Source organism: Mus pahari, chromosome 8, assembly GCF_900095145.1.
Source record: "Mus pahari chromosome 8, PAHARI_EIJ_v1.1, whole genome shotgun sequence".
NCBI classification, from domain to species: domain Eukaryota; kingdom Metazoa; phylum Chordata; class Mammalia; order Rodentia; family Muridae; genus Mus; species Mus pahari.
In genome coordinates this window covers 51,200,010-51,227,314 of record NC_034597.1, presented here as the reverse complement: position 1 = coordinate 51,227,314, position 27,305 = coordinate 51,200,010, and the positions used below count along the sequence as shown (strand labels likewise).

At 46.1% G+C, this 27,305-nt stretch overlaps 2 protein-coding genes across 3 annotated transcripts in view; one reads left to right on the top strand and one right to left on the bottom strand.

The window, feature by feature from the left end:
- Positions 1–6,034: 6,034 nt before the first annotated feature.
- The window catches only part of Atp8a2 (ATPase phospholipid transporting 8A2), a 514,463-nt gene continuing 493,192 nt past the window's right edge, over positions 6,035–27,305 (top strand). The window contains exon 1 of one of the 2 annotated variants that reach the window (XM_029541754.1): positions 6,035–6,248. Coding sequence is in view for 1 of the 2 variants with exons in the window: in XM_021203245.2 (XP_021058904.1) it covers positions 6,642–6,717 (76 nt within the window). In the remaining variant the exon portion in view is untranslated. Of the gene's footprint in view, positions 6,249–6,507; positions 6,718–27,305 lie in introns of those variants that run through there. The other variant, XM_021203245.2, reaches the window with a different exon arrangement.
- On the bottom strand, positions 23,384–23,590 carry LOC110325321 (protein transport protein Sec61 subunit gamma-like). Its single transcript, XM_021203246.1, has one exon. The coding sequence runs from the start codon at positions 23,588–23,590 to the stop codon at positions 23,384–23,386; it is 207 nt and encodes a 68-aa protein (XP_021058905.1).

Sequence of the window (27,305 nt, the reverse complement as noted above, 5' to 3'; positions counted from 1 at the left end):
ATAATGTTAACTTTATTTTTATTATTACTATCATTATTATCATTATTATTATCTGTATGAGAGTTTTGCCTGTTTTCTCTCTCTCTCTCTCTCTCTCTCTCTCTCTCTCTCTCTCTCTCTCTNTGTGTGTGTGTGTGTGTGTGTGTGTGTGTGTGTGTAGCTTGTGAAAGCAGAAAAGGAACCATGAGGCAGGAAAATGGTATGTGGGAAGAGGGGATGGGGAAGATAACATAATAGAATGCACTGGCTGGGTGTGGTGGTGCACACTTTTGACTCCAGGTCTCAGGAGGCAGAGGCAGGATCCTGGGTCTTTTTGAGTTGGAGGCCAGTCTGGTCTCCATATCAAGTTCCAGACCAGTTGGGTGACTATACAGTGAGACTGTCTCAGTATAAAAACCAACAGGCAGGAAAGAAGGACTCTTTAGGGGCAGGCATGGGGCTGAAGGAGGACAGGGAAGGAAAGGGGTGAAAGGGATAAAATGTTTGCTTGAAAAGGCCCACTATGCGCTAACTTTAAACACTAAAAATAACCCAGGGTGGGAACAAAATACTCACAGGAAGAAATATGGAGACAAAGTGTGGAGCAGAGACTGAAGGAAAGCCCACCAGAGACTGCCCCACTTGGGGATCCATCCCATAAACACTGGCCAAACTCGGGTGCTACTGTTGATGCCCGGAAGTGCTTGCTGACAGGAGCCTGATATGGCTGTCTCCTGAGAAGCTCTGCCATTGCCTGACCAATACAGAGGTGGATGCTTGCAGGCAACCATTGGACTGAGAGCTGGGTCCCCCATGGAGGAGTTAGAGAATGGACTGAAGGAGCTGAGGGGTTTTGCAGCCCCATGTGGGGAGCAATAGTGTCAACCAGCCAGACTCCCCTGAGCTTCCAGGGTCTGGACCACCAACCAAAGGGTACACATGGAGGGACCCATGGCTCTGGCCACATATGTGGCAGAGGATGGCCTGTGGGACATCAGTGGGAGGAGCGGCCCTTGGGCCTGAGGAGGTTTGACGCCCCAGTGTAGGGAAATGGCAAGGTGGGAAGGCAGGAGTGGGTGGGTGGGTGGGGGAGCACCCTCATAGAGACAGGGGAGGGGGGGTAGGATAGGGGATGTCTGGAGGGAAGACCTGGAAGGGGGATAACATTTGAAATGTAAATAAAGAAAATATTCAATAAAAGAAAAAAAAATAACCCAGGGTTACTTTAAATCTATTTGTACATCTCATTGAGCTTGTTCTCCAAAATTTTCCTGTTAAAAATAACACGAAAACTTTAGCATTTAAGATGTTTTCCCTTCTACTAGTATTTTAAAGGTCAAGATAATTTGCTGTGAAATGTGGACCTCTCAACTATATAGTCTGGCAGTCCTAACAGAAGCACCCCATACCTACCCCTTAAGCAAGTTTCCACCCCCCAAAGTTCCCTCGAGCCCCTTCCCCTCTTAGTAAATTTCCAAAACCCATTGCTTTGAACCCAACTGTCCAGGGTTCATCCTGAGCCATTCATTCTGCATGAGTCTCTATGTTCGGCTATGCTGTTTGCTGACTTGACGCTGACCCACACCCGGTTCAGGAACAGACCACAACTGTGCGCCCTTTGACCTATTGACAGTTGTCCAGAGTGTTTTCAGGTTGGAGTCATCACGTACAAGGCTGCTATTAATTTCATGTTTGAATATTTTTGTAGAAATACATGTTTATTTCTTTTAGGTAAGCATCTGAAGGTAGAATTTCTTAGTCATAGGGAAGGCGTACATTCATCTTTATGAGAAACCACTGGGTCTTTGTTTGTGTAAGTGATTACACCAAGTCACCTCCCCCTGCCCCCAGCAATATATAAGCTCAGGTAGCTCAGCATTCCCCACAATATTTGGAATTACGTTTTAATTTGGACATGCTGACCATTGTGGAAGAGGTTGTTTAATTTGCACATTCCCGATGACTGCTGACATTTGTCACCTTTTAGGTGACTATGTGCTAGTTGCTTATCTCCATTTGGTGCCTGCTCAGGTAGTTTGACCATTTTTTAAAAAGTTGATTCGTGTGAGGTATTTACACATATACCGCCTCTTGCCTGATTTACCTGTTGTTAAAGTCTCTTCACAGTCTGTGGCTTGCCTGGCATCCATCTTGCCTCGCTGAGTGGAAGCTTTATTTCCGATGCTAATCATGAATGCTTAACTTTTTTGTTTTGTTTTGTTTTGTTTTGTTTTGTTTTGTTTTGACAGGGTTTCTCTGTGTAGCCCTGGCTGTCCTGGAACTAACTCACTCTGTAGACCAGGCTGACCTCGACCTCAGAAATCCGCCTGCCTCTGCCTCCCAAGTGCTGGGATCAAAGGCATGCGCCACCACTGCCCGGCAAATGCTAAACTTTTATGGCTAGCACTTTGCATGTCCTTGTTTGACAGCTTCCCCCCATGTTTTTGTTCCTATAACATTGAAATATCTTATTTTTAGTATTTATGATTCATTTAAAGTGTGGTGTATGGATAAAAGGTTAAAGTTTTGTTGTCCCCCTGCCCCCCCAGTCTGGACATCAAGCTGCCACTCCAACATCTACAGAAGGCTATCTCCATTCTACTGTCTTGCTTTTGAGTGTCTTTACCATAATTACTTCACCATACGGCTCTGGGTCTATGTCTAGACTCTCTGTTCTGTTTCGATGAGCTATTTCTCTATTTATTGCCACCACTACATGGTAAATACTTCTAGCGTGTTCCCCGGGAGCCTACACGCCACATATTCAGTGTGGAGGACTTACACATCTTCCATAAGTTGTCTGAGTATCTGATCTTACAGTGTCGTTTCCAGTAATATTTTATTAAACCTAAACGTGCGTATTGCCAGGTCAGTGAGACTGTATTTCCCGCAATGGCTGCAGTCATGTTTTCAACTCTCATGCTCTTCAGAATCTTTTCACTCTGCTCCCTCCCTGCTTGTGATGACTGGGCCCTTGTGACGGCTTGGACAGCCAGGAAGTGTAAGAAGTGGTACAGCATGCATTCCCAGGCCGGGCCAGGATGGGTGACCTTGTCTCTTGACGTATCTGCTCTTGGAACCTACTCACCAGGCCTCAACAGGCCCGGGTAGAGAGGTCCTAGCTGCAGGTCATTATCAATGCCAGAAATGAATGTGAACGGATGCATAAAGTGATGGGAGAGTCTCCTTGACTACGACATAACTGTACGTGACCTTCTATGTCTGCTCCGTTCCTGAATAATGACACAGAGGCTCTTTTTGTTAATTAATGCCTAGGCCTTCCTTAAGTTAGGCTTGTTCCCAACTAGCTTGTAACGCAGCTATCCCATTTATATTAATCAGGTTCTGCCATACGTTCCGGCTGGTTACCTCTCCTCAGTCCTCATGTCTGACCTCCTCTGTGTCTCAGTGGTGAATCTTAAGCCTGACTCTTTCCCAGAGTTCTTAACTATGCTGGATATCTGCCTTCTAGTCTGCCTTTTGCTATAGGCCGTCGGCTTTTTATTTTAACCAATCAGAAGGTACCTGAGGCAGGCAAGAAAGGGCAGAAACACATCTTCATCCAGTGCATATAAACATTATCCCTACACGATGACCCTTGAGTTGCAGCCTACTAAATATCATCTACTCACTACTGTGCAGTTGGGGACACTGCCCTCTCTCAGAAAGAAAAGAAAATGAGAATTCAAACAGGAATCAGGCCATCAAAGTGCATCCATAGAATCTTTAATAAGAATCTGGACAAGAATGAGATTTGCACAGAGTGATCTCCTATCAAAGACCCTTTCCCCCAAGCTGTCAGAGGTGGCTGTTAGCGCGTCAGTCTGTAAATACCGGGGGCAGAGGGAGGAAGGAGCTGCGTGTGGGCTGGAGGAAGGGAGAGAATCGGTTAGTTACAGGCCTGTTTGGGGGTGTTTAGATTGAGATTTAGTGGTCTCTATATTTTATGTGCTCTCCACACACCAGTCTTTTTTTTTTAAATGTTGCATTATGTGTGTTTATAAAAAAGTCACACACATAAACATTTTGAAAAGAAATGGTTCCAGAGCTGGTGGCTTCATCAAAGTCAGTGATGCGGGCTCTCCCAAGGCCTCATTCCTCTCCCCAGGGACGGTTCTGTTCCAGGCTTGGGAAAAACCTGCAGCCATGGCCAATTAATTGAGGCAATTACCATGAAAATTCTGCTTTCATCCAAGTAGAGAGAAGACAGGTCTCACAGACTCTCCCATTGCTCTGGATTTTACGTCTGACTTTCTTCCCCCCCCCCCCCATTGGTAAATCTTCCATCCTTCAGGCCCAGACTACCTCTGGCAAGGACACAAGGGTTTCTGCTCAAAGACAGCACAGCCTGTGTGTGATTTATGTTGCCTTTGAATGCTGTGATTAAGAAACACTGCTCATTGCTCGGTTTTTGTTTTTTGTTTTTTTTGTTTGTTTGTTGTTGTTGTTTTTTTTTGTCTTGTGTGCTCTTTCTTCCTTTTGCTACCTGATGGTGGGACTGAGGTCTGCATTCTGTGCCTAATGCCAATCTCATCTTTCCAACTCTGCAAAGGCAATGAGGGGCATTTACCATGGAGATAGGTGCAACACTCCTCGACTGCCCTTGACAGTCTATCCTGAATGCGGCAAGAGAACTGACTGCCTTAATGCTCCTCCCACAAACCTGCATGATACCTCACACCTGTAATCCCCACACTGGGAGGGCTGAGGCAGGAGGATTACCACCAGTCTCAAGTCATCTTGAGCTACACTTGGGAGTGAGCTTAGGCTGCCCCAGCACAATAAGACTCTTTCCTTCCTAGGCTACCGTCATCACACTTCTCCAGAGCTGTTGGACAATTCGGTTACCGGAAGGAACCTACGAAGACAGGAGCAATGAGCCCATCTTATGCTGTGATTCCGTGAAATCAGAGAACAATTACAAACGACCACTGTCTATTCTTTTTATTCTCAGTGAGTTATGGTCATTGTTTCCTGTTTGGGGGAAGGATGATGAGAACATATATAACATATATAACAATAAGTGAACGTTTTCAACAGCTTCAGTGCAATGGTCAACCTCAGCTTTGAGAGCCCCCCACCCCCACCCCGGCAACCTGGGAGACTCACTGAGGAGTTGTTTGGCCCTGAAGCTCACTCTGCTCAACCCTTGATACCTTTCCTGCTTCTTGGACCTTCCTGCTAGAGAGTCATTTCTTCTCAGAAACAATGTTTACCCCGAGGGCCAGAGTCCACCTTTATCGTAGGAGGCTTGAAGGTGTTTATACCCACTTGGGGAGCCTGGGATGCTAAACACACAGGGTTGTTCCTTCAAAGAAAAGAATTAATACCTGTCACTGGTCCAGAAGGCTGACGGTGGTTCCTAGCCTGGTGGCCTTTTTTTCTGTTTGCATGGCTGGAGACTTTCCTGGCACCAGACCCTTCCCGAGATTCTTATCAAAAACTTATTTTTCTCAATCTATAGAACCTATCTTTATGGACTTACATGGTCACGTCCAATCCGTATTTAGCTGACTTTGTTCCTTAAGGAGGTTTATGTATGCTTTGTTGTGCACGCGGGATTGAGTTCATCACCAGAATAGTTTTCACCAAATTCGGCTGTGCTACATACGCTTAAAATACACCACTCGTGGTCAGACTCCTGAAGTTTGAACCACCACCGGCTACTGAGTCGTGTTGAGCCAACCGCCTTCTTACCTCCTACAGCCCATCACTCCATAGCCCTCCAAGCCCCACTTTATGTAAAAGAAAAGGTAATGATCCCTTCTACAAGAGTGAGATCAGAATCCGGTTGGCTGGTTTGTTTTTCTGCTTTTAGTCTAAAGTCAAGATTTCGTCAGACACAGTAAAGATTTAGCTGGCTTCTTCACTACCCCCCATAGAACTGTGCTCAGAAGGACTCAGTTTAAACATTAAGTGAAGGGAGAAATCAAACAAAAGCAAGCCGAATGACCTTGGGCCAGTCATCCCTTACCTCTCAATGGATTTGTTTGCATGTAGAAGGTGCACTGCGTGTGTCGTGGGAGTGGATGTGTGTGGTGGGTGAGCGTTCTGGAGGTCTCCCGACTCTGACACACCGTTGAGGACAGGAGCTGCAGACCCAGCACTTCTCTGAATTTCAGGTCTCAGCCTGGAAATTCTTATTGCACAAAGGACCCATGCAGACCCCGTCGGGCTGGATACAAAAGAGCACAAGCTGCTAACAAAAAAAGGGAAGGAAGTCGGAGGACCCACCGCTGCACAGCAGAAGAGACAGTCAGGGAGATAAGGTAGCGACTGGTTGGGGCCCAGAGCCGCCCAGATGCGCCCATCTCCTCCCGGAGTCCGCACCCAGCCCCACAGCCCTGCCCGCGTCTTGGGAGCCACCTGCCAGGACTCCGGCGGGCGGCGCAGCCTCGGGCGGGTCCCCGCCCCCGCGCTGCCGGGCCAGCGAGGCCGCCGTGGCGTTCTGGGCGCCGCCGCATTGGCCGCTGCGGTGCGGGAGGTGCGGGAGGCGCGGTCGGCGCAGCCTCGAGGCTGCGGGCACTGGCTAGGGCGACCCGCAACGCTCGCTCAGCCTTCGGCCCGCTAGCCCATGGCCCTGGCGCAGTGGTGCTGGCGTCCAGCCCCCCGCGTAGTCCCCACCGCCCGCCTCTGGCCTCCCAGCCTCCCAGCCACGCGCGATGCTGAACGGCGCGGGCCTGGACCAGGCTTTTAAGATGTCGTTACCGCGGAGGGCGAGGATCGGCGCGTCCGTGGGTGAGCGGGGAGGGTGGGCCACCGGGGCGGGGGCGGCGCCCGGGGCTGGGAGACACTGCTCCGCCCTTCGCCCTGTCCCCTCCCCCGGGCGCTTGGAGCTGCGGGATTCCGGACGCCACGCCCTGCTGACCCCTGGCCAGACAACCTTGCACTCGCGCGGCCAAAAGTCCTCCCACCGTGCCGAAGGGGCGAGGGGCGGCGAGCGTGAGAGAAGTCTCATCCCCCTGGCACGCTTGTGCATGCGTGTGTGCATGTGTCTGTGTGTATGCGTGTATCCGTGTGTGTTCGTGTGTGTGTGTGTGTGTGTGTGTGTGTGTGGTGTGTGTGTCCGCGTGCGCGTTTGCGTGTTGGTGCACGCGCGCGCGTGCCTGCCTGTGCGCCCTTACCCGGTGATGCTGATGCTGGAAAGGACAGGAGCTGCAGTTTTCTGTTCTGTTCCCAGTTGTTGTGGGCACAGTTTGGCAACTGTAGGGAACTTCTTGCCTCTCAGGTTGGCTGCTTGCGTCACTCGAAGCAGAACAGTCACTAATAATGTTTTCACTACCTGGGGCCCAAGTGCGCTGGCTTACTCTAAGAACAGAGTAGCGCAGGGTTTCATTGCATACAGAAGCTGCAGAGATACTGATGCATTCATGTTCAAACTCTGGCAGGGGCCTCAGTGGGACTTGAAACACAGCTTCTCCAGCCATTCACCGTAGATGCCTTTGTTGTGTAATGTACTTAGGGAACATGACCCCAGCACACACGATACTCTGTGGCTACAGCACTTGATAGGTGACCCAGAGCTTAGATAATGCAAAACTAGAGGAGATTTCCAAAAAAACGATGCCTGTCTTGCATTTCAGGACCCTTTGGAAGGAGTCTGGGTAGATCTTTGATGAAGAGGGTTAGGGTTAGGGTTTAGAGCTCAAGTCCCTTGTCAAGTTTATGGTTTTGGCGGTCTTGAGATAACAGACATATAAAAATAAACGACCTTTACATTTCCACCATTGAGCAACACGAGGGAGGAGAATGTCGTTTAACTAGTGTTTGTTAAACGTGGGCAATATCAGGACACCGTAACATTCGTTTTGAGCAGAATCTTTTCCTGAAAAGGTCACCAGGCAAAATATCAAGTCAAGGAGGTGGGGAGTCCCAGGGTCATCAGGGAGCAAGCAATCAGAGGGACAGCCCAGGCACCAGAGGGAAGGAAGTGTGTGCTTCCCAAAGCAGTGCCAAGGGTACAAGGCTTTGTGAAGAAACACCCTTGGATGGGGAGAGCGCAGAGTGTTGGTTCTTTGGAGAGGATGGGAGAATGAGAGATTTAGCTTTGATCGTGTTGCATCTGAAGTGCCTGCTGGAGAACCTAGAAGGGATGTTTCGTAGAGACATCAGCTTGTGAGCCTGCGTTGACAGCCAGAGACTTGAGTTTCAGGTGCTTCTGAGGATGTCTCCGTGGGTCCCTTCCTGCAGGTGCATAGGGCCTCCTCCTGGGAGAGGCCTGCTTTAATGTTCTGCTGTCGTTAAGCTTCAGGTCTTGATTTCTGCGCAAGGTGCATGACATCTCACTGGGTTCCAAAAATTATGTAACTAATACCAGAGGAATTTGAAGGTGTCCTGAGCACTTCACTATTTTCAAATTGGAGGGTCTTAGAGGCAACAGAAAGGGATTGGAACCGGATGTGAAGCAGCGTGGGGAGTCAGGAATGTCGCCAAAAGCTCCAGAAAGAATCTGGGCATTGATGCTTGACTCTTCTGTGGAGGTCACCCATGACCTTGGAAGAGCTGCTATTGTGTAACTGTGGGGAGAGATATGTTTTAGTGGGAATGCAAGAGAGGATTAGAAGACCGGGTTTGGAAACAGACTGTCCATGGTACCCTTTTAGGCTACGCTTTGCAGTTAATGGAGGGGGAAGCAAATGGAGTGGTACCCATAGAAGGTAAGAGGGAGGATGCACTGTTTGAAGACTGACTATGCAGTCCAACGGCAACAGGAAGGATAAGCCAGTCAGGGGCTTCTCACTGGTCTGTGGCATGAGCCACAGTGGGGAGCAGGGTTCAGAGCAGAGCAGTTTAGAGACATATATGGGGTGTGGAAGATAAAATGTGAGACTTGACAACGCAGGTCTATTTAGAACACATAAGTCATGGATGGGTGAGAGGTCGAGCGGAGATCTGGGTAAAAGGCCTGACGATTGTGTCCTCCCATACAATATTAGTGATGTGATCTTCAAGGACTCCCGCTGATTCTCATTTTTCTGCAAACTAGCAGGTCTGATGGCTAACAGTCCTTCGAGATCAGGCACCAAACAGCCAAACTAGCTGTTTAGTAAAGCAGTTCCACCGGGGTCATTATTTTGGGCGAGAGCGCTTTAAGCTCCCATTTTACTCAGGGTGCCCTGTTGTACTTTTCTCAGTTCTTCTTCACAGTGATCTCTTACTTAACCAAGTGATGGGGACCCAAAGACCAGTTGGCTGTGACAGGCTGTATGTAGCTTGAGTGCCTGGATATACAACGGCCACCTTCTGTGTGCCAGACACTTCAGGGATCTGGAGATGGGGTACTGATCAGGACAGGTGTCCTCTGGATAGAGCCCAATGACTAGGGATAAGCACAAAGCACACTTGCTGTTGGTAGCTCTCAGCTTGTACCCAGCCTGGGGCCTACATGCACAGGCAAAGGACACAGGTGAACAGGGAGGTGCGGCAGGGAGTGTGTACAGGTGTGCAGGCAGTGGCAGTGGGGAGCGAGGATGGAAAGGAAGGGGGAACTGTTCTCTGGGGACTGCATCATCCATGCTCTCTAGGGAAGAAGTCTTCCCTCTCATTGAGTTTCTGAATATGGTGTCATAAAAGATTGGCAATAGCGAGCAGGCGGGCAGCAAGCATAGTGCTGACACCTTTAATAAGATTAAATATGGGACCTGCATGGCTCCAAGTCCTACTGAAAATGCTCTTGCAGGGTTGTTCCAACATTTTTACCCAACCCTTCCATCTCCATTGTGATTGTTATTCTGCAGGTTGCTGTACCCCTCTTGCTGTCTTTAAATACCTTTTAGGGGTTTTTAACCCCATTTCAGACCATATTGCTCCCAGATAAAAGACACAGAAACCTTTAGATTTACAATCTTAAATGCGCTAGAGCGGGGCAGATATCAACCCTCTACGCTATTGCGTCTACTTTCCTGTGGACGTGATTTCTGAGACATCACTTACTATGTTTTACTTGGGCCGCTCCCACTCCATTGGGCCAGCCCCCATGGCCATGCACTGGAGATCCACCTACCTACCCCACGGTGGCTTTCTTCTTCTTCTCTTTCTATGACCCCAAGCCTAAGAAATTTTGCTCTGCCTCCCTCCCTCCTGCCTAGCCCAGACTGTAGGCATCTTTATTAACCAATCAGGGATAACTTGGGGAGGGGCAAGGTTTATACAACTAAAGCTGGTAAACTACAGAATTCACTGGCTGGCCCTGGCTTTGGGACAACCAGATCTTCTGATACAGTATTTAGCATTTGAAAACATAGCAGCAACAGACTAACTCCCTACCTGTCTCCCTTGTCCTCTTCTGGTCAGTAAGGGGCTCTTTTTGGTTTTGATTTTTCAACGGGCTCCTGTGTGAACCTAACTACCTGGCCTGAGTTTTAAAGGAAGGGGGTGAGGATGGCTAAAATAAGAAGGATCCTAGCAGCTCAGAAACTAGAATGTAGGAGCGGGAAAATGGCACAAGGTGGTTTAATCCCTTCACTTCACAGCAAACTATTTCAGAGCAGCCTGTTAATTTCTAGGAGAACCAACTGAGGCCCACAGTGCTGGCGCAGTTCTGGATCATATCTGATCTGAACAGGATGGGTTCATTCTCTCATTCTAGATGGTTCCCTCTTCCTTGGTAGGAAATAAGGCAGATATGAGTCTCATCTTCTGCTTCTATTTTCTGCACTATCCAGGGCACTCCACACACAGACTTTACCCACCTCTGTCCTGGGTAATTTTGTAATTGCTCTGAAGGTCTGGATTATGTTTGGAAGTTCTTGGAGACAATATGTGTTTCAGGGTGAAACTCCAGACTGTAGGTTTAGAGAGAAATGGACTCAAACTTTGACCTTGTCATTTGGTTCCTTACAGACCATTTCTTTACTTACATTATAGATGAGGATGTAAAGAAAGACTTTATCTCCTCCCACGCCCCCACCAAGAGCTTGTGTCAGTGGTGTGTGTGTGTGTGTGTGTGTGTGTGTGTGTGTGACTCGAGTAGCATGCATTAATTTCCAGATGCATGAGCAAGTTAGACAGTGTTACCCAGGATATGGCTATATAGAGACATGTCTAAGTGTACATGATGCAGAAAGTCACACTCACCAGTTACCCTGATCCTACACTGTCCACTCTTTAATGTCTGACAGTTGTCACCTCACACACACTGTACATGTCAATTCTCAAGTGTCTGGCAGTTCTCTCCTTTGAAAGGCATCTTGTCTTGTGCCTGCAGGTGGCCAGTCTGCCCCTAATTTGATGGCTTTAGTTGTTTAATAATTGATTTCACTTTTACAATGGATGCTTTATCTTACATCTTCATCTGATGGAGGTGCCAGCTAGACAAATGGATTACATTAAAGCCATTCCCCCAGAACCTTCAGATGGTGGGTCTCACCCCCTTATCCCTGGGGCTCTTCACATTCACTAAATATAACCTCCAGTCGATAGCACACCGAGACAAGATGTTACTTACATCCTTTTGCGCCAATAAAAGTGCTCAGGGAAGAATGTTAACAACCACCAAGAAAGGCTAAAAATAAAAGTGAGCTCACATTTATGACCTGGCAGTTTCCCCATATAATTGTCAAGGGCAGACACAAAGCATAATCTGCCTCGTGGCACTGAGCAGCACGGAGGTAGGGACAGTTATGTCCCTCTCAGGCACATGCATCTGTGAGAGTGCAGGCAGATGTGGCTTGTACTCATGTCCCAGCCTCTTTGGAAGGGTGAGGCATATGCATCTCTTGAGCCCAGTTTGGGCCAATGTGGGCAATTAATGAGAACTTGTGTCAACAACCAAATCAAAACAACTAAAGTACACAGATGTGCTGTGTGGTGGCCGGTTTGTGACGCTATCTTACCACCACAAACCTGCCTATGTCCTAGTTCTATTCCTGGGCCCCTTGCCCTGAAGGATTGTGTCTAACCTGCTAGAAAAAAAAAAAAAGGATACATCATATTTCACCCTAAAAATGTGATCTAAAAATCTTCATTCATTGTGATTCGGAGATTTTTGCATTTGGTAGTAGTTTCCCTGTGTTTGAGTTATAGTGTGTCGGGTAACAAGCACACATTCATTTCAGACATTCCCAAGGAACATCTGTGCACAGCTTCCCCTTCATCTCCAGAGACATGGCATCAGCCAGGAGCAGAGGGATCCCAGGATTATTGTAAAATGGTCCAAGCACATCACTGAGATTGCAAGTGTGGAAATCTGGGGAGGCAAATGACTTCTTGGAGTGAGCACTTTTGCTGTGCAGCGTCTCATCACAGATACCATGTTCAAGACAGTTGCTGTTTTCAAGTCTTGGTACCTTAATGGCAAGGAGCAGTTCATTCGTATTCAAAGGGTACACCCGTGTCTGGTCTGCTGTTATCCAGTTAGTGAGGGATTAGGCCTTCTGGCAGCTATTTTTAGGTTAGCCACAGAAACATTATCCCCATTTAAGACTTCTTTCAGTTTCCTTATTACTTCATCCTAATGCACAAAGCATGCATTTCTTGGTTTTCAAAGCTATGGAACTTTTCCCTTTAAACGCCACAGTAGTTGTTACTGTATCTGTAACAAGCTAAATGATAGTCCCTTCCTTAGAGTCCCAGGGGAGCTGCCCAGCTGTGGGGCTTTGAGAGGAGCCGCTTGCTTAGCGTTTATGACATGGCCATTTGTGCCATGCCCCAGCTTGTACTGGGCTGCCCCAAATTACTGCGCTGTTCTTTCCTACTGGAACACAACCTAAGTTTATCTAGGCTGAAAGTTTGTCTTCCTTATTACTCTGTAGTTCCTTGGAAATATATTTCTTCAACTCTGTTTAACTCTTCCAGGGTTTCATTCTCTGGTTGAAGAGTTTGGGTAGAGATTCTCGAAGGGAACCCAACCATATGGGCAGATCAGGGGGTAGAATCTCCCACCGAGAATAAACTGGACAAGGTGCAAACACGGGATGAATGGAGACTGTAAATGAAGTGCCGAGCTAGGCCATGTCTTGGCAAATGCATAAGGGCAAACATTGCCTGTTGGCTTTATCATCTTTATGTTTATGGCTGTTTGCTTTAGTGGTAGAGCCAGTGGGGTGAGAGGGCAGGGGAGGAGCTTTTCTTTCTCATGAGAAGTGGCTGTGCTGTTAGCTTTGTCAACTTGGTATAAACCTAGATGTATATGGAAGGGGGAACTTTGATTAAAGAACTGCGTCTACCAATTTGGTCTGTAAAGCCAATCTGTGGGACATTTTCTTGATTAATGTTTGAGGCGTGAGGGCCCAGCCCACTCTGGGCAGTGCCATGCCTGGGCAGGTGGTCCTGGGCTGTATAAGAAGACAAGCTGAGGAACTGGAGCCTTGGCTCAGCAGTTAAGAGCACTGGATGCTCTACTGGAGGACCCAGGTTTGATTCCCAGCATCCACAGGGCAACTCACAGCAGTCTGTAACTCGGGTTCTGATGAGCACCTCTGGTATCTTCAGGCACTGCGTGCACACACTGAACAGATGTATCTGCAGTCAAAACACCCATAAACACACATAGTAAAAAGCAAGCAGTGAGCAACGATCAAGTGAGCAAGCCAGGAATCTGAGCAGGTCATAGAGAACAAGCCAGCAATCAGCTCCCCTCCATAGTTCCTGCCTCTGCTTCTGTTCTGCCCCGACTGCTCTCCGTGATGGACTGTAATTAGGATGTATAAATCAAATAAACCCTTTATCCCCAAGTTACTTCTGCTCAGTGCTTTGTCAGAGTAACTGAGAAACAAACTAGGATAGTGATGTTTATATTTCATTTGCTTACTGTTTTATTTTGAAAAGTGTATATGGGGGCATCTCTCTCTCTCTCTCTCTCTCTCTGTGTGTGTGTGTGTGTGTGTGTGTGTGTGTTCATGGGACACTGTGAAAGGTGCACAATTTGCAGGAGTAGGTTCTCTCTCCACCCTGTGTGTGAGATTGAACTTAGGTCACCAGGCTTGTCAGCAGTCACCTTTGCCTGCGAAGCCATCTCACTGGCCTTGTACTTCACGTGTGAGTACAAGATGTCAGGTATGTGGTGACCGATACTTTACAGACCACTGTCACAGGTGGTCAAAGATGAAGGTGACTTTGTAAATGTCTTCCAAGCAGCATGAGACCAGTAGCTATGTGTGGTTGACTGATGGTGAGCCAGAACATAGCTGGGCTGTACTGTAACATACACATTGAATTTCTAGGACAGTAGACAAAGGAAACTTGTGGGGCGTGGTAGCCCACATCTTTAATCCCAGCATTCAGGAAGCAGTATGGATGGATCTCTCTGAGTTCCATCCAGTCCAGTCTACATAGACCAGCCAGAGCTAGCTATATACTGAGACTATACACACACACACACACACACATACACATACACACACACACACACACACACACACACAATTATATATGTATTAGATATAATAAAAATCAAGTGTTAGAACAATTTAAAACAGTTTTAGCTCGTGTTGTATTTCTGCTGGACAGCCCTGTTACAGACAAGGTTCAAGATTTATCTTGCTCTTTGACAATTCTGTGCATGTCTCACATTATTCACATCCACTCCTATTGTCCCTCTTCCTCTCCCTGGATACTCCCCAACTTTCCCCTTTCCACCTCATGCCCTCTGCTTCCATTAAAAAAAAAAAACCCAACAAAACAAAACAAAGCAAAACAAAACAAAAACAATGACCGAGTCCAGTTAGTGCTGCCTGCTGAAACCTGACTAGTCTTGTAGGCTTGCTATCATGCAGGTAACCGTAGCTGCAATGGATTCATGAGTTCAAACATCTCTGCTCCATTCCCCTCGGAACCGTGTACACTCTATTGTACAATGGTCCAGGTAGGAAGCAGAGGCCATGCAGGGTGAGTTCCTGACCCTTGCCTAGGCTTCTCTGCTTCTTTCCAGCAAAGACATCAGAGCTCATGGTTTTAGATTCCTCCAGAGTTCCTTCCAGGGCTTTTATCTATTTTATCTTCTTACCTTGTATGAACCCCCCTTTGGGCACAATCTAGATTAATTTTGAAAATGAACTAGGTCATAGTACTGAGAAATTCTATTCTATTTCTTTGAACCCAGTCTCTGGTGAAATTAAACTGCTTCAGTCTTGGACTATTGTCTGATATTATCAGCCATGGTTTGTAGAGACTGTGGAATATGATAAGCTATGGATTCATGGGATAAGGGACTTCATGACTTCATGTGGTACCATGTAGACAGGACAGCAATACCCTCCAGTCACCAATTGTCTTCAAGACCAGCATCCGTCTCAGATGCAGCTTTTTTTCTAGTTATTAATGAGTGTTGAGCTAGGTTTCTTTTTAGAGAAACAGGATTTAACCCACCCACCCCTCTCCATGCATGTCGTCTTCTTATACTATGTTACTTTCTCAACTATAAGTGTAACAGAAACATGGGAAGTAAATCCCAAAGGGGAAAGGCCCTTGAGTAAATGGTGTTTGCTATGGTTTGGCCATGGCTTGAGTCGTTCTCCAGAGGTTCTTGTGTAGGAAGCCTGGTTTTCAGTGTGGTGATGTGGGACTTAGCAGGGTATGTTTAAGTCATCGAGGACATTGAAGTCATTCTTGTGTGACCTCTAAATTAGTTCTCCGAGAAGGTGATTATAAAGGACAAGCTGGACACTTGGCAGCCTCTCTCACTTGCCCTCATACCACGTGACTCTCTTCCTCACCTGTGTATCTGCCATTGTAATACCATCCATCATGAGGTCCTCAACAGAGCCTCTTTGAGGCCCTGAACCCTCAGAACCGTGAGTTAAATAATAAACCCTTTTTCAAATTAAAATTACTCATGTTCAGGTACTTCAATAGAGCAATCGAAAATGGACCAATACTGTGTGGAAACACCCTGGGGCTGTTATCAACCCCAAGTCTAGTGGAAAAGATAAAAATAGGTTTTATTACAAGGGATGATGTGAAAATGCTTTAACTGCTTAGGACTCAGAGACCTGAAGAATTACTTTTAAATTGCATTCATATATTTTGTTATAATAATAACTAGGCAACACAGTGTGGCTATGTGTTGTTAACAATGCTACACATAACGTTGGGTAGTGTGTGGTTAGTGCGCTTGCACTGAGTATCTGGGAGTCTCACGTATCAGGAACAGCTGGGATAACTGTACTGTGAGGGTTTCCATGGGGACTCTTAAGCTATGATAGAGTGAGACTGTACACAGGCAAGGGGAGCCCGCCATGGTTCTAAGTCTCTCATTTAGACTAACTTTATATAAAAAATTTTAATTGAAAATATATTCTTCTCTAATGCAATACATCTCGACCACAGTTTCCCCTCCCCCCACTTTTCCCAGCTCTACCCTATTCACTCTTAGATCCACCTCCAACCCACGCTGATTTCCCTCCAGAAAAGAACAGGCCTCCAAGAGACAACAACCAAAGACAACAAAACAAGATACAATAAGACAAGGCAATCCACCAGGAGGAAAGAGTCCTGGGAGCAAGAAAAAGAGTCAGGGACACCTGCTCCCACTGTTAAGATTCCCCCTCAAGCACCAACCTAATAGTGTAACGTATAAACAGAGGATCTGGTGCAGACCCATGCAGACCTTGGTACTTGCTGCTTTATTCTCCTGGTGTCCTCCATCCCCTCTGCCTCCTTGCCAGGGGTTGGGGGGATGATAGCAATGATAAACTGAGGGGGTGTGATGACATCAAAGTGTATTACTGTGGTATCAGCACTATGATGTCAGCATAGTCGTATCATTATATGAGGTCAGACTTGCCATTTTACGCTGTGAGAAATGTCTACGATGGCATGTATTCCCACAACAGTATTAAAACAGTTTCCCTGCTCAACAGATCTCTGTGTGTCACTCACTCGTCCCCATCCTCTTCCTGACCCCTCAGAGCCACTGAGAATTAAATGTTACTCACTGGGAGTTATACAGTCACTAGCTTCTCAGACTGGTTGCTTGTACTTTGTTAGATGTGTTTAAGGGTCCTCCTTTTTGTTTTTTATCTGGCTTGGTAATTTATTTCTTTTGTTCCTGAACAGTTCATCGTCTATATATTTTCCATTTGTCCACTGAGAGCCATCTTGCTTGTGTCCAGATTGGTGGAATGTTCTGGTTAGAAGTTTGGTTTTTTGTTTTTGTCTAGTTGACATAAACTCGGGTCATCTGGGAAGAGGGAAGTCACCGGAAGAATTGCATCTACAAGATTGACTGTCTGTGGGGGCATTAATTAATTGATTAATGATTGGTGTGGGAGGGTCCAGACCAGTATGGGAGGTGCCACCCTGGGCAGTTGGTCCTGGCTTATATGAGAAAGCAGGCCACAGAGAGCAAGGCAGTAAGCGGTGTTCCCTCATGGGTCCTGCTTGAGAACCTGCCTCGACTTCCCTCAGTGATGGACTGCAAGCTGTAACTGAAACAATTCCCTTCTTCCCCCGAGTTGCTTGCTGTTAGTGTTTAGCACAGCAGTGGAAACATGCAAAGCCAGCAGAGTTAGGAGGAAAGCTGCTCTCGGGACTTAGGCTCGTATTTCTGTGTGGACATATGTTTTCAACTCTTTTTGGGCAAATCACAGAAACTTGCTGGGCCATGTGGTGAGAGTGTTTTATTTTATCAGGGACTGTCGGTTGCCTTTGCAAAGGGTCTGCACCATCTTGCGCTCTTGTTGAGGGGTCATGCCACTCCACAGCCTCACGCTCGGCATTGTTACCATTCGGGATTTCAGCCACTCAAAAGGCATGCTTCAGTATTCTGTTCGTTTAATCTGCAACTTAACAGATTAAAGACTTAACAGATTAAACTTAACTTAACTTATAGATGGATGATGGAAATGGTTAATTTCAAGTCACAGCCTGTCATTTTGGGGAAGCCAAGGCAGAAACCTTGAAGTGGCAAATCACATAATATCCAGTCAAGAGCGGAGAACAGATGTACATATGCTTAATACTCAGCTCTCTAGGACTAATGACGCCCCAGGCCAACTGATGGAGAAAACTTCTCATTGAGACTCTCAAGTGAGTTTAGCTTGTATCAAGCTGACAACAAACACTAACCTGCACACATGCTCACATACACACACACACAGACACACACATGCACAATACACACAAACACACACACACAGACATAGACAGACAGACACATAAACACAGAGGCACAGACAGACATACAGACAGGCACACACACAGACATATACCCACATATACGTCCAAGCCTCCCAAACACACACACAGACACACACAGAAACACAAACAGAAAGATACACATGCACACTACACACACATACACATAGATACAGACATACACATGTACACTCCATATACACAGCACACACATAGTCACACACATACAGACACACACACATGCACACTGTATGCACACACACACACACACACACACACACAAACATATGCACACCCAGCACACACAGACACAGACAGAAATAGACACAGATAAAAATACACATACACTTACACTACACTACACTACACTACACACACACACACACACACACACACACACACACACACACACACACTTCTGCTCCTATCAGTGGACGTTTTCTAATATATATCTTCTTTCATATCCATAGTAACCCCCAACAAAAATCAGACAGACATTTTGGTGTGTTTTAGTCTCTGCCTCTTTGACTCCCCACTCTTCTCCTGGTCAAAGTTACCTGAACTGATTCCAGAAAGGACTTAACTTTCTCTTTAGCAGTCCCCCCGCCTCTTGGCCATGTCTCCCTGTGTGGTGTTCTTCCTGATGAACAGGTCCTCAGGGATTCTGAGAGTGTGAGCGTGGTAAGTGGTCTGCTTCTGGGTTTGTTTGTTTGTTTTTTGTACTCACTGTAAACTCACTATATAGCCAAGGATAACCTTGAACCTTTTATTTTCTCATCTCCACATCCTGAATCCTGGGGTTATAGAGCTGAGATTGTATATAGTTTATGCAATTCTGAGGTTGGGACCTGCTAGGCAGACGCTCTATTCACTGGGATATACCTCCAATCCCCAACTTGGAGTTTGATTTTCTTTGTGTGTGTGTCATAGAAAATGCTTTTTATGTTCATGTAGTTAAAGTTTCAGCTTTTGCTTATGGGATTTAGGCTCTGAACGCCTTTCCTTCAGCACTTTGGGAGTCGGCTCTGTTATCATCTGCCCTGGGCTCGCTGAGTGGAGTCTGTGGCCCTCTCATTCTCCTTCCTTTTAAGTCAGGCTGATCTTCAGTTTGGCGTAGTCTCTAGGGAGAGAGCTGTTCTTCGTGTTCCAATACCTCAGCAGATGTTTTCCCTATCATCTGCTCAATGCTGAGAATTCCCTTCGGGCCTGAGAATCTTCTCTGTCCTAGTCTTTGAGGGAGAACTTTTCAAATCTCACAGCTTCAAGTTTTTCCTCCCCTCAGACCCCCTACCCTCCCTCAGACTTCGTATTCTCCCACAGACTCCATACTCTCTCTCAGACTCCCTACCCTCCCACAGGTCCCGTACGCCCCACACACAGGCCCCCTAGCCCCCACAGACCCCTACTCCCCCTCAGACCTATCTTTCCACAGACCCCCTACCCTCCCACAGACCCCCTACTCCCCCTCACAACCCCTACCCTCCCTCAGACCTCCTACTCCCCCTCAGACCCTCTACCCTGCCACAGACCTCCTACCTTCCCACAGGTCCACAACCCTCACACAGGTCCACTACCCTCCCACAGACCCCCTACTCCCCCTCAGAACCCCTACCCTCCCTCAGACCTCCTACTCCCCCTCAGAACCCCTACCCTCCCTCAGACCCCCTACTCCCCCTCAGAACCCCTACCCTCCCACAGACCCCCCCTACCCTCCTGTAGCTTTCCATGGTAGGTTCCTGCCTGACCAGTGTGTACCAGCCTCACCAGTGTGTACCAGTCTGACAAGTGTATACCAACCCGACCAGTGCATACCAGCTTCTCCCAGAGTTCTTGAGTTTCCTCTTTGCTTTCCCCATCCCCATCTGTTTTTGACACATTACTTGGTTGGCTTGCTATCTCAGTAAGTCACTCTTCAGCCTTCCTCTCTAGTTACCCTGATCTATTGTATTTTCTTCCAAAAGTTGGTCTCAGTTGTTGTTTTTGCTTTTTAAATCTTTTTTTTTTTTTCATACCAGCCTAGGATCATGTTGAATATTAGTGCCTGGATCCTGTCCTGGAGAAGACTGAACTACAGTCACGAGAGGGTCTCTTCTAACCACTTTGATATTTGAGTTTTATGATTATTTCACACATAGTAATTATCTATGATTCTAGAACTCCATTTTCCTCTTGAAGTCCAGGGTCCCTGGAAGGTGCAGAGAAAAGCTGCAGAGACCATGTAGTCTCATTAGTGAGCACAGGCCACATCACCCTTGAGGTACACTGGTGAAGCTGGTATACACTCATGAGGCTGGTATGCAGTAGTCAGGCTAGTATGCACTGGTCAGGCTGGTACACACCGGTCAGGCTGGTATACATTGGTCAGGCTGGTATACACTGGTCAGGCTAGTACACACTGGTCAGGCTGGTACACACTGGTCAGGCTGGTACACACTGGTCAGGCTGGTATACACTGGTCAGGCTGGTTCACACTGGTCAGGCTGGTTCACACTGGTCAGGCTGGTACACACTGGTCAGGCTGGTACACACTGGTCAGGCTGGTATACACTGGTCATGCTGGTACACACTGGTCACGCTGGTATACACTGGTCAGGCTGGTTCATACTGGTCAGGCTGGTACACACTGGTCACGCTGGTATACACTGGTCAGGCTGGTACACACTGGTCATGCTGGTACACACTGGTCAGGCTGGTATACACTGGTCAGGCTGGTACACACTGGTCATGCTGGTACACACTGGTCAGGCTGGTACACACTGGTCATGCTGGTACACACTGGTCAGGCTGGTACACACTGGTCACACTGGTATGGTCAAGGCTTGTTTCCTGAGCCCACTGCTCATTGTTGCTTCCCTTGGCCTTGCATCAAGTTCACAATGCATTATCTTGTGAACAGAAGGGAGCCCCACCAAAAGAAAACAGCTTACCCATTTTTACAGGCCGATACACGGATGTACAGGTCTTACCCAGTGCCTTATGGGGTTTGTCAGCCATATGAGGTGTATCTTTTAGTCTTCCCTTCCTTTTTCTGGAACGTGTGCGTCCTGCAATGTGAACAGAAATGTTTAGCTTTGGTGGAAGTTGATTTTGAATTCTGGCATTTATACTATCCAGATGGCCCTGAGAGCTTACCTCCTGAGTCTCCTCGAGGGAGTTACCTGCTTCTGTCAGCCTTACTGTCTCCCATCTGTACCAAGTGGCAGATAATACCTCCAGCACTGACTTCTTGGGCACCTTAAGCAAGACAGCATCCCTAACATTTACCACTGCCTCAGACTTAGTGCTGCTTACCATCGTAAAGTCATTTACTGTGGCAATGGTTGCTAAGATGGTGTGGGAACATTCCAGAATACTATTCGAGGGGCACAGAGACTGGACCCTCTCCCTCATTGCATCTGTAGCTATGGTCTTCTTGCCTCTCTGGGCCGTTTGAACCCTGGATGGAATCAGCACCTTGGAAACAGTCCAGTCTACACAACAGCATTACAGAACATTGAGGGTACAGGGTAGTCTGCCTCTTTCTGAGGAATAGAATCTTTTCTACATGATTATGGTGTTTTGCTAAACTTAGGATCAGTGATCAAACAGAAATCTTGTTAAACAACTCCCATGTCGCTCCCACCAGAATGGTTGTGGAAGCAAGCTGACTTGATTGCCATCCACACTGGCCCTTCAGCAAACCTGTTTTTGGGTGTGTTCTGGAATCCAACCACTCCCGTCTTCTACTTGCTAAAGATGGAAGACAAGACCACCAGGTTTCTTAGAAGTGCAATGGAGTCACATTTTCCCCCTTAATTTCCACATGTTACTAAGTGATTTTCTGCCTCGCTGTCTAGTCCTGTCAACACAGGATTCAGTCTGTCTCTCTCAAGTCACAGGGATGTTGATGGTCCCAACCCCTGAGTGCAAAGCAAAGAGAATCGTTCTGTGCTTGGCACCAAGGGCACTACCATAATCAGAGAAAATGTTGAGGACACTGCCTAGAAAGCAGTTGACGATTTCCAGGGCAGTGTAACAGCCACAAGCCTCAAATGACATGCATTAGCAAGGCTCCAAATAGCACAAATACATTCGAGCTGCAGGGTTGAAGTGGGTATGTGGTTGTAGGTTCCAGGTGAGCTGTTAGTGGTGTTTCCTTAGCAAAGTCCATGCTCAGTGGCAGTTGGCATTTCTGGGGCAACCACAGGACCACTGCTCATATGCCTGCTGGTCTCTAAAAGGGGCGTCAATAGCACAGCACCTCACCAACTCAAGGCCTCTATTATGAATGTGGTACATCAGAAACGTAAATGGATACATTTGTGTCTTTCCACAAATGTCAGAATTTATTGAATATCAATAACTTTACAAGCTATCCTTCATACCAGCTAAGGCAAATATAGGTTATTTTCCCCATCTTAACTACTAGGATTAACTGTTGAAACACATTATATATTAAATGGTAAACCAATCAATCAATCAATCAACCAATCAATTTATCTATCATCTATCATATCTATCTACCTATCATCTATTTATCATCTGTTATTTCTATCATCTAACATATCTATGTATCTATGTACTTATGTATGTATGTATGTATGTATGTATGTATGTATGTGTCTATCTGTCTGTATATCTAGTCTATATATCCATCATCTGTCAATTATTATCTATCCATCACTATCATCTATCTATAACCTATCATCCATCAATTATCTATCTGTATATCTATCTTTTTGTCTTATATTACAGAGTGGCTACAGGGGGTTAAAGAAGCTATAGCCAAACACTAGTGAGCTTCAAGGAGCCTGAGAGAGGCAGCAGAAGCTTATGGGGCTGCATAGAATACTGTGAAGGACTAAGATGAGAAATCTGCTGCTAGGCAGCTGGAAGAAGGATGACTGCAGAGACAAGCCAGAGCAGGGGTTGACTTGATCCTTGGTGCTAAACTTAGTTGCAGCGATGAAGTATGGGCCTGTGCAGACTGTAGCGGTGAAGGGTGACCAGACATAATGATAGCATTCAGATAGTCCATGTCAACAATGGAGACCAAGCTGATTGGAAGCCTCTGAGACAGTTAGACCGGAGTGCTCTGCCTAGTGGTGCCTTGACAGACTCACCAAGTGGTCAAATGACAGATCAGCAGGAGGTGTAGCCGTGATAGTGTTAGGGGTCCTTCTTCTTTTTATGGAAAAAGTGTTTATTTTGAAATTATTTAAATTTAGAAATAGAAAACCTCGTCGGAAGGAGGAAAGAAACAAAACCCACGAAGCATCCAGGCAATGGTTTTTACTTTGTGAGCCCATCACCCCCTCATGGGTTCACTTGTCCCGTGGTCAGAAAGGACTCAGCCACCCACAGTAATGCTATTAATAGGGATGTGGATCAGTTTCACGAAGAAGCCAATGAATCCCATCATAGCAAATCCTATTGCTGTGGCCAGGGTAGTCCTCTGGAGTTCTTTTCTGTTGGGTTTGGTGCATCTTTTAACCAGCAGAATTGAGTCCTTTACAAACTGCCGACTTGGCTCGACAGACTGCACTACCTGATGCATGTTTGGGGGATGGCAGTTTGAGAGTGTAGAAGTTACCAGCCAGTCCCTATGGCTACCCGACAGATGCCACCGGTTACCGGCAGAGTCATCCTGCCTCTGGGATTGAACTCAAAATGGAGTCGAATGCTGCTTGTAACATGGACTTTCTCAGGAGAAGCAGTCTGAGGAACCGCTGTTCTACCTGATATGGTAGCTGACAGCAGGCAAGTCTGAGCTCAACACAACCGCCCCCCAAAATAGAGAACTGCAGAAATAACAAAGCATCCTTCCTTAAACCCACGTGGTAATCTTTGTAATTTTAAGAGTTCTTGTAAGTAAATACTCAAGAAGTTTAAAGATAGGTGTTTTTATTCTTTACCTTTAAATGTATTTCTATATGTTGGTTGAAGCTTTTTCTGTTTATTAATTATGTCTGGCTTTCTACCCCTGCATCAAAATATATGAGACAAACAGGTTATAAGGAGAAAAATTCTTTGGGGGGGAGCACAGTTTTGGAAAAATGCAGCTGTGGTCAGAGGGGTCCCATTGTGAAGGGGCATAGCCAAGCAAATATGGTCTTCACGGCCAGGACAAAAAAAAAAAAGATGAGAAATCCCTCTCTCCTGGCCAAAAGCAGGTCTGTAATGGGGACGTCCTATGATGCTATCACTTCCGGGTAGTGGCCCAAGTCTTTAACACATGGACCATTTGGGGACACCCATGGGTTTCAAGGGTGAAACCATAACACTGCTTTCATGTAGTTCATGGCCTACATTGTTTTTGTTGTTGTTGTTTTGTTTTTGTTTTTGTTTTGTTGTGGGGGGGGGCTTGTGTTATTTTTCTTATTTAGCAAAGTAAGGAGAGAAGGGAAGAAGGAGAGAGAGGAAGGAGGAGGACAGAGTGGAGGAAGGAAGGACCTTGTCTCAGTGAAAAATTGGAGATAATTCTTTGGAGGGAGAGCAGAAGTATGTTCGAGGAGCAGGCGTTTGGCCTGGGCTGGGTAGGAGGGCAGCGGGCCCGCAAAAGTGCCTAAAAATGCTGTCTCTGCCTGTCTGAAGGAAATTCGATTTGCCAAGGCTAAGGGAAATCCAATACTGTAAATCAGGGGTCTCAGACCGAGCTCTGTGATGTGACGATCATTCTGCAGCCACAGTGGGGGATCAGCAGCCACAAGACTCGCTGCTTGTTCATTCGGGGAGATCGAGATCGATAAGGACCTCGCCGCAGACAATGATGTGGCAGGTTGGTAAGATAGTGGCAGTTAGCGAGACCTGGGACGCGGAGCTGGAAGTCTTGGCTTCCCTTCTCCAAACTGATGATCTGCTTTCTTAATTATTTGTTTTAATCTACTCCCTTGGTTAGCATACAAAAAAGTTGGTTTGTTCATGACATTTTCACACATATTTATCATTATGCTTTGCTATGCCCCCTCATGGCCCTCCCACGTTCCTTTGCTCCACCCTCTTACGGCCTGCCCACGTTCCTTTGCTGGTTTGTTTCCTACCACAATTCACCCCCCACTTCCGCTTCCACATATCACACAGTCCATTATTCCCTTAGTCCCAACTTCTTCCTCACTTCCTAAGACCCTATTCTATTTTTATGTCACCCTACACACACACACACACACACACACACACACACACACACACACACACACCACACAGTACGTGTGTGCAACCCAACACAAGCACTCACACTTGTACAATCGCGTGCACACATGCTCCCAGGAATCTAGGTTCCTTATTGTCTTTTAAGTCTGGCTTATCTTGTTAACACATTGATTTCCAGTTTCATCAATTTCCCTCATATGTTTTCACAATTTCATTTCTCTTTTCAACTAAATAGAATTTTATTACGTGTTATGTCCCACAGCTTTTAAATCTCTTTGTTTGCTGATGAACATCTAGGCTGGCTATACTTCCCAGTTGTTCAAAATAAACACAGATACACAAACAGCTCTCTCAGTGTTGTCTCAGCATCCTCTGGCTGTATACCCAGCAGTATATATATGGTAATATGACTGTAGTTTTTTTTTTTTCCCCGAATATCTATTGGTCACTTGTAGTTCTTTCTTTGAAGACTATCTATTCAATTTATGAGCTCAATTTATTGATTGGGTAATTTGTTTTTTTTTTTTTTTGTATTTAATTTTGAAACTCTTTATGTGCTTGTTTATAACACTGTCCCTTCACACACACACACACACACACACACACACACACACACATTGGATGTTTAGCTGGCAAAAGACTCTCTCCAATTCTGTAGCTGCCTCTTCACTCCGCTGACGGCTTCCTATGCTTTTACATTTCATGCAATTCCATTTGGAAAATCCAACATTTTTGTTGCAAAGAAAATAAAGTAGAAATTGAGGCTTTATGAGATTAAAGCAGAACTGTGATTTTACTGATTTGAAATTGTACTTTTTTCTCATATGTTCCCCTTAAAATATTAAATCTGGACTTAATAAATATTAATTAGTCGAGGAAATAGGAAAATGGTCTGAGCACCAGATGTCAGCTCAGACAGCCTCGATATTCTCGGTGAGGCAGGCCAATGGACCAGACTCACTGGGAGACCTTCAGCCTCCTCTCTTAGGTGATAGACAAATCAGCTAGCAAGTACCAGGATAAGAGATGTGGATGATGGACTTAGATGCCCTGGACGGCTTCAGGGAGCATTGAGCTTGCTGATAACAGTAGAAGCACATTGGTAACCCTGCTTATCACATTCAGCTTTGCCAAGAAGTACCAACAATATCTTTATCTATTGAGTTCTTATTCAAACCTACAAAGATTTATTGAACATTCCTCATGTCTAATGTGGCAAGCCATGATCTCAATTCATAGGGTGGATAAAGGATGTACAATTTGCATTGTTCCTTTTTCCAGTAAATATGCTTTGCAACTTGAGAGATAAGACTTGGTCATAGGGGCAAGGAATAATAGAAAATAAATGCTATTCCAGGGTGACCCATGGAAGTTTGATAGATTGCTGAGGCCTTAACAATGATGTGTGAACACCTGAAGCCTAGTCTTGACATGGCATGTGTCTTTAGCGCTTAATTAAAAATGATTGACACAGTCCTTTGCCTTACAGAAGCTTTTCAGTTTCATGAGGTTCCATTTGTCAGTAGTTGATCTTAAAGTCTGAGCCATTGGTGTTCTTTTCCAGAAGTTGTCTCCTGTACCGTTAAGATGTACCAGGGTTGGAGGATACCCTAGGGGACCTTCACTCTCTCAGAGGAAAAAGGGAGGGGGTGAGGGAGGGACTGTGTGAGGGGGCAGGGATCAGGATGTAACGTGAATAAAAAGTATTTTAAAAATTATTATTTGTGTGTGTGTGTGTGTGTGTGAACTGCACATGTGTGCATTTGAGATGTGGTATGAGGTAGGCATGTGGTGGTCAGAGGGCAATTTTGTGGAGTTGGCTTCTCTCTATGTGGGTTCTAGTGGTGGAATTCAAGTTGTGTGGTTTTTATCACTGGGTGGCAAATGCCTTTACACTGAGTCTTGCTAGCATGGTGATAGGTTTTTAAGACGATTTGAGTTAGATTCTCTTTTTTTGAGATTTTAAAATCAGGATTTTTAATGTACAATTTTTTTTTAAAGATTTATTTATTTATTATATGTAAATACTGTAGCTGTCTTCAGACACTCCAGAAGAGGGCGTCAGATCTTGTTACAGATGGTTGTGAGCCACCATGTGGTTGCTGGGATTTGAACTCCGGACC